The sequence below is a fragment of the Copadichromis virginalis genome, linkage group LG22, assembly GCF_057382275.1.
Source record: "Copadichromis virginalis isolate Kocher_CV1m ecotype Utaka linkage group LG22, C_Virginalis_male_GT1.1, whole genome shotgun sequence".
Classification (NCBI taxonomy): Eukaryota; Metazoa; Chordata; class Actinopteri; order Cichliformes; family Cichlidae; genus Copadichromis; species Copadichromis virginalis.
This window is the reverse complement of record NC_140638.1, coordinates 21,255,175-21,262,612: the sequence shown is the minus strand read 5'-3', so window position 1 is coordinate 21,262,612 and position 7,438 is coordinate 21,255,175. Positions and strand designations below refer to the sequence as shown.

General features: G+C 40.9%; 1 protein-coding gene across 1 annotated transcript; it reads left to right on the top strand.

Annotated features, from left to right (window-relative positions):
- The first annotated feature begins 2,418 nt into the window (after positions 1–2,418).
- Positions 2,419–4,412, top strand: dlx5a (distal-less homeobox 5a). Its single transcript, XM_085446554.1, has 3 exons — positions 2,419–3,056; positions 3,459–3,643; positions 3,873–4,412. The coding sequence occupies exons 1-3, from the start codon at positions 2,699–2,701 to the stop codon at positions 4,185–4,187; spliced, it is 858 nt and encodes a 285-aa protein (XP_085302680.1). The 5' UTR covers positions 2,419–2,698; the 3' UTR covers positions 4,188–4,412.
- Positions 4,413–7,438: the final 3,026 nt, after the last annotated feature.

Sequence of the window (7,438 nt, the reverse complement as noted above, 5' to 3'; positions counted from 1 at the left end):
AACGAGAGCCGAGAGAAAAGAGAGCGCAGGGTAAAGAACCACGCGCTTCAAGATGATTCCTTCCCATTCCTTCCGCCTTTGGTCACTTTACTTTAGGTAGTGTATATATTTACATTTGGACTTCTTTTTTTAATCACCCTTTTTTTTTTTTACAAGATATATGTATTCATCCCATCAGTGTAGTCATGAATGTGGTCAAAAAGCTAGTATCCGCATCAGTCCACGAAATTTGATTCTTTTTTAAAATAAATAAAACACATACTATATAACACATACGTACACACAATATAACACAATTTAGAAAAATCACGTTTCCTATCAGATTTAGTATTTTATTATCCAAAGTTAACATTTTACACGGTTGCAAACATTTCAAATACGGTTATTTCGACTTGAGGGGAAATATTAACGTTTAGATTTATGCAAAGTGGGGAACTATCTTGCTTTTCGGTGACGTCAGACGCACGCTGCGCGGTCTCAGTAGTGATGCTAATTCAAATCTTTAAAAAAAACCACCACAGAGATCGCTTACCTGGCTTAAAAAACAACATGACTTTTTATAACCTGGCTAAAATACAGGTCTGGTTTAAATACGTACATATATATGTATATAGCCACGAATCTCGGTTTTTAAAAATGTCAACAAGCACAGCAACATACCAAGTAGTTTGTTTCTTCGGCGGAGGAAGCATTTCCGGGGTACCAAAGTTTTTTGTTTTGTTTTTTTATAATACCCATAGCTAGTGCATGGTAATGGATCCACAAAGAAATTCCAACGTTATAGTTCATTATAATATAACGACGGTACATACAGAAGATTTATCAAGCCATGTGATTTTATATTACACGTTGAATTTTACTTATGCTAAAAATTACTTAAACTTTAATTAAGCGGAATGAATGAAATAAAATTAGATGTACACGCTCAAGAAGTGAATTATTGTCTATAGTAACAAAAAAGCTGAAGACGATACACACAGGTAGGTTGTTTCTATTGAATGTTTTTGAATGTGTATGTTTATTTATTATTTGCTCATCCAGATTCCCCATTTTACATCTGACTGGGGTGAAAGAAAAACAATAATAAGAGGGATCCTTCTTCATTGGTCCCTTTAGTGATTGCCACAACCGCCATCTCTTCCTATCCCTTATTTAGCACCCTTTGCCCAGTATATCTACTATCCCTCCACTGCACATGTCCAAACCATCTCAGCCTCGCCTCTTTCTAATTGACTCATTTCTAATCCTGTCCATCCATGGGACATTTAGAGGGTCTATTTAAAATGATATGACTGACATGGAGGGGTGTCACTGTGTAAGCCATTTGTTTATTAATGTGTAGTTATGTATTTATGTCACATTAAATGAATCTGCGTTATTGTTTTCGGGTGCTCTTTCTCTTTCTGTTTTCGGAGAGTAGATAGTGCTGCATGTCTCTTTAACTGTGAGCCTGGTTTCGCGTAGCTGATGCCGTTTAAATTAAATTATTTATTGTATGAGTTGCAGATTTGAGTTATGAAACATGCAGAATGTTTCCGCATGTGTGCATCCAGTTAGCAGCACCTGCTGAAACGCCCATGTAGTCTTCCAAAACTTTGAAACAGTTGCAGGCTCTTTTATCAGATTAAACTGTTACCAGTGTCACGTGATTCCCCTTTCCCCGTTAATTTAATCTAATGGGTATATTTTTAATCTGGGCGTCTGGGTTGTGTCAAATTTGAGTGCATTTATTTTATGTTGTGTTGTGGGTTTGCCAAGGTGAACGACGTGCAGCCCCTCGCTTTGTCCTCTTGTCGGCGCTGTTTACCACTGAATGTGTGGGCTGACGGCCGGAGCTCTGGTTTGTGTGCTCGGCAGCATGCTTCAGGAGGGAATAACATGGATTAATATTTAATGAGCCGTTTATTGATGCCGAGCTGTGTAAACAGACCGTGTTTGATTTGCCGATGATGTACAGAATATTTGGCATCATTCATTTGATGCAAGAAAAGCTTTTTTGAAATTTCCATGGGGGTTAGGCTATGTGCCTCTTAAAACGAAAATGAGAATATATATATGTATGTATAAAAAACCCGAGCTCATTGGCTTAAGCTGCTCAGTTTCATGTCTTTGCGATTTTCTTTTATTATTAGATTATTAAATTTGATTCCATGTTTCCATGCGTGACTAGAGCAGCTAGTGAATTCTGTTCTGATAAAAACGCGTAAATAAAGATTAATAAAGACAAGCGTGATAATCGGTGGCTCTTGCAGCACGGGACTTTTTGGTAATAGGATTTGTCCTTCTAATTTATCCTTTTGATGAATTGGCGACACTTTAATTGCTGCCATTGATTGATAGTATAAAAACACAACAATGCAGCCAACATGCAGCCCGGGTGGCTTCCCCCCTTATAAGAAAGCTGGCGGAGTGAATTGGGTGTAGCTGTGTCTGTGTGCGCCTTGGCCAATGGAACCAGATCCTCCCTGCAGTGCGTAAGAGCGCGATTTAGGATTTAACCAAGTCTTTGCTGCGGGGCTGGCTGCAGTCTTCACCAGAGCCCGACGGCCTGAGAGCCTTTCAACAATGCCAGTGTAGTTTTTTTTCTACACCGCTCTGGAGACAGACGCTCTCGGTTTTTATTATTGATTTTTTTTCTTTCGTGTTTTTTTCCCCTGCTGATTAAATAAAAACGAACCCACGCGCTCTCTCTCGAAGTATGACCGGAGTTTTTGACCGGAGGATCCCGAGTGTGAAATCTGCAGACTTTGAGAGCTCCTTTCAACTCTCCAGCATGCACCATCCGTCTCAGGAATCTCCTACTTTACCCGAATCCTCCGCCACGGATTCTGGCTACTACAGTCCCGCTGGAGGAGTCGCTCACGGCTACTGCTCGCCCAGCTCCACCTCTTACGGGAAGCCTCTGAATGCCTATCAGTACCAGTACCCGGGTGTAAACGGATCTGCTGGAAATTACTCGACAAAATCCTACACAGATTACAGCTCCTACACGACCCCCTCCTACCACCAGTATGCTGGGACTTACAGCAGAGTGCAAGCCCAGCCGAGTCCACAAGGTACGGGCCTAACATTTTATATTTTAATAAAAGCAGATTGTTAGAGGGTTATGAAGAAAAAATAAATATATGGTTGGTTTTTTAAATTTTTTATCCAGGTTTACCATTTCGTCGACTGCTGATTTGCACTAAAGGTCTATAAATGCGTAATTAAAAGAAAAAATGCAAATGCATGCTTCAAATTATTTCATTTAAGTCCATTTAAAGGAACCACTTACTTTCCTTTTAGTTGGACTGAAATGCATCTGGTCCATAAAAATGTATGGTTTTTTTGTTATTACTGTTATTTTAATACATCTGAACGATGACACACACACACGTAATAGATAAATTCCGATAATGCGGTTTTGGGGGAAATGGATACATGGTTATACACGGTTTTGTTTTTTTGTTTTTTAATAGAAAAAGAGATAAGCGAGCCTGAGGTGAGGATGGTGAATGGCAAGCCGAAGAAAGTGAGAAAACCCCGGACAATCTACTCCAGCTTCCAGCTGGCCGCCTTGCAGAGGCGGTTTCAGAACACACAGTACCTGGCGCTGCCGGAGAGAGCCGAACTGGCCGCCTCGCTGGGGCTAACGCAAACACAGGTGGGATTTTCGATGAAAAATACATCTCAGATCTCTCAAATCACTTTTAATTTGGAAGAAATTATCGTGTTTTAAGTGTTTCAAATGTTGAGAATAAAATAATGATTTTGCGATGTTTTCTGGCTTTCTTTGTGCGCTTTTACGCAAGGAGCGTTTTTTAAGCTCCATTTGTTTTTGAGGTGATTTCGGAAGTAATCATAATAATAATGCGATTTTTGGCTCCTTACAGGTGAAAATTTGGTTCCAAAACAGAAGATCAAAGATGAAGAAGATCATGAAAAACGGCGAGCTTCCCCCGGAACACAGCCCCAGCTCCAGCGACCCCATGGCCTGCAACTCTCCACAGTCCCCGGCCGTCTGGGACACACAGGGTCCCTCCAGGCCGCACAGTCTACAGCTACAAAGCATCAACACGACGGCTTCTAACTTTTTGGAAAACACGGGGTCATGGTACACCTCAGCCGGCAGCTCCATGACTTCCCACCTGCAGACCCCTAACTCAATACAGCATTCGTTGGCTCTTGGAGCGGGGACGTTATATTGAAAAAAAAGAAAAGAAAGAAAACTACACTAAACAAAAAACAAACCTATTGTTGATTTCATTTCCCCCTCCTTCTATGGGACTCGTGTTCAAATTTCAGAGGAATATGCAATGTATTTGATGGCAGTCATAGAAGAAACGTGTAAAATGTGTAAATGTGTGCATGTAATTTATTGCATTTTGGAAGACTATTAAACGTTTAAATGGACAATGGAACTTTGAACCCCACCCCCCTGCCTCCCTGCAGTCTCTTGTTATTTTAAACCCTCAGTTATTTTCTCTGAAAATCACGACAAAAGCTCGCAGACAGCCTCAGGTGACATTTTTTTGTTGTTTGCTTCCACAAGGTTGTAAATCACGGCTGCGAGGTACGTCGAGCTGAACGATCAGCATCAAATCTTAATGGTTTTCATGTGCAATTACGGCCTAGGAGTGCGTCGTTTGGGGGGTTTTTATGTTTTATATTTACTAAAAAATGGTATTTGTCTGAAAAGATTTTTGCAGGTAAAATTTAGTCTATTTTTTTCCTAAGAAATGACAATTAAAAAAAAACATATTTGAATGAAGGCAGTTTATCCATTTGCGATGAATGCAAAATCGGAAAAATTAAAGGGCAAATTTCTGACTGAGCTTACATCAAGCAAACATTTGTCAAGATAAATACCTGTAAAAGGAACGGTACAGGCAATGGTAAGCGTCAGCCGACCACACCAATCACATTTTACTGAATCGAGCTGGGTGTATTTGTTCTGTAATATTGCATCTATTATTGCTACAGTAAGTCGGCAGTAGCTTATCTTCTTAATGTCATTTTTTAATTTTATCAGACAAATGGTAACATGATAGGATTTGCTCATGATACAGTAATAATTCATATTTTTCAGTCAGTCCCCGTATTCTTCTTCATATTTTTATTCTTATTATTATTGCACCTGATTGAGTCTTTAAGATAGTCTGTAAGGGAAGTGCCCGCTTCTTCCTGCAGACGGTCTGCAGCCTTTCTCACTTCTTTGTGTCCCCTACAATTAGTCGCTTTGAATGGCAAGAGAGGAGGCGAGGGGGGCGGCACGGAGATCTGAGACAATCCGCATTCCTGTGGGGGTAGACCGGCTCCAGAGCTCTGCCACTCCCGGCCGCCGTACACAGCCCACCTTCCTGCTTAAAAAATGCAAGAACTGAAAAGAAAAAGGAAGAAAATCCTACACAGTTTGAACATGTCATTAGCAGCCGATAATACCAGCTCTGCCAGTGGGGGTTAAAAAAAAATCCATTAAACAAACCGTGCCACTGTGACAAACTTAAGAGAATTGATCTAACTGAATCTGCCCGACCATATGCGCCAAGATCACATAAGTGAGTTTTTACAAATGTTGCACACAAAATGCCTCCCCTTCTCTCTCTCTCTCTCTCTCTCTGTCTCTCTCTCTCTCTCTCACTTTATCTCTCTCTCTCTCTCACACAACATACACTAAACAATGCTGCATCTGACCCACACACTGACCCATGCAAGTTACCATTTCCACCTGACACAGAACCCTCTTCCTGATTGCAGCCCACTGAATAGACTTCACACACACACACACACACACACACACACACACACACACACACACACACACACACACACAGCTATAGGAAACGCTGTCCCTAAAGCACTGGCAGCTCTGCTGCTTTAAGCACGATTTCTGCTGTGAACGAAACTGCAGAGCGGTCACTGCGATGCTAGTGTGTCACTCCAGAAATGTAAAAATTTAACAGGGCACGTGCACGTGATCAAGAACACTTTGGCGCGCGAACAGACGGGCACACACGGGTTTATATGTCTCCTACACATACAAACACACACATACACACACAGACACACACACACAAAGACACACACCTTTCTCTCTCTCTCTCTCTCTCTCTCTCTCTCTCTCTCACACACGCACACACACACACACACACACTTGTGGTGCCATTATATCGAGAGCCTCCGTTTATTTCCCAACCGAACATTTTCCACTCAGCTAGTTTTCCCCCCGTTTTGCAAATCGAGTCTAAATAATGACAGTTAGCTTTACTGGACAGCTTCAACTGTAACACTCCACAATAATTATTCTCCAGGATTAGGGCCTCCATTATCATAATCTGGACATTGACAATTACCTATAATTTGCAAAGATGCGCTTGGTTCTTGATTGCAGAGGGCTTTTTTTTTTCAAGCTCGCCATCACTAAACAGTGACAGTAATAACAGCTAATTTTGCAGGCAATATATAAGAGCTTACCGGGGTGTGCAAACACTTTTCCACCTGGATTTGCTTATTCAACCACCAGCAGTAAAAACCGTGCAGCGCTTTTTTGGGGGGTTTAGTCTATGTTAGAGAAGCGGAGGAAGGTAAGGATGAGTCTTATATTTTCTGTCACAGCTTCCATTCTTAGATAAGGTGCGACGACACCCTTCACCCTTCACTTTACTTTATTATATAGATTTAGACAAAGAAATCTAAAATCTGATTTACTTTATATATATTATATATATATATATATATATATATATATTCTTTTAAAGAGAGGCTGTTTGGATTGTGGAAGCCTTTTCGAGATTTAATGTGGTACAATTTGTATGAAAATTTGTATGAAATGTTGTCCAGTGCTTGCAGCTTTTATGTGAGAAGTGTGAGCATCGCAGAGCAAGTGACACATCTCTCACTCCCCACCCCCATCTACTGTAGCTCTATCCATCTATCTATCTATCTATCTATCTATCTATCTATCTATCTATCTATCTATCTATCTATCTATCTGAAACTCATCAAAGCCATTAAAAATCGTCATTTTCTGGTGCTGAATATGCGCGACTGCGTATTTATGAGCTCTGTTGATGTTTACTCGACTGCTGCTTTCGGCTCCCTGCAGCCCGATCATGGCCCAGGAGCAGATAGGCCCCAGCCTGGGGGCCCAGGTATGCTGAATGTGCGCCAGTGGGACATCCGCGACTTGACAGCTGCATGAAGCTTTTCAGCGTTGTAATTTCAGATAATATCCCGAGCGCTCACTCTTCTCAGCAATTTGTATATGAATAACCGAATAATTTTCCCTTTTGTTCCATCTGTGCTACCTCAAATCCAAATAAAGATGCCTTTTAGTATTAAAAGTGGTAGAAAATTACAGGTAATTATCTTTGACGGTAAAAACGCTGTAATCAGCGGGCTACATCAAAAATTACCCTAATTATGTCTGCATTTATGAGAATGGGGGAGAGAGAAAAAA

Coding starts and splice junctions, on each gene's coding strand:
- dlx5a (XM_085446554.1), top strand. CDS start 2,699: ATGACCGGAGTTTTTGACCGGAGGATCCCGAGTGTGAAATCTGCAGAC. Junction 3,057..3,458: donor AGCCCAGCCGAGTCCACAAG/GTACGGGCCTAA, acceptor GTTTTTTAATAG/AAAAAGAGATAAGCGAGCCT. Junction 3,644..3,872: donor TGGGGCTAACGCAAACACAG/GTGGGATTTTCG, acceptor GGCTCCTTACAG/GTGAAAATTTGGTTCCAAAA.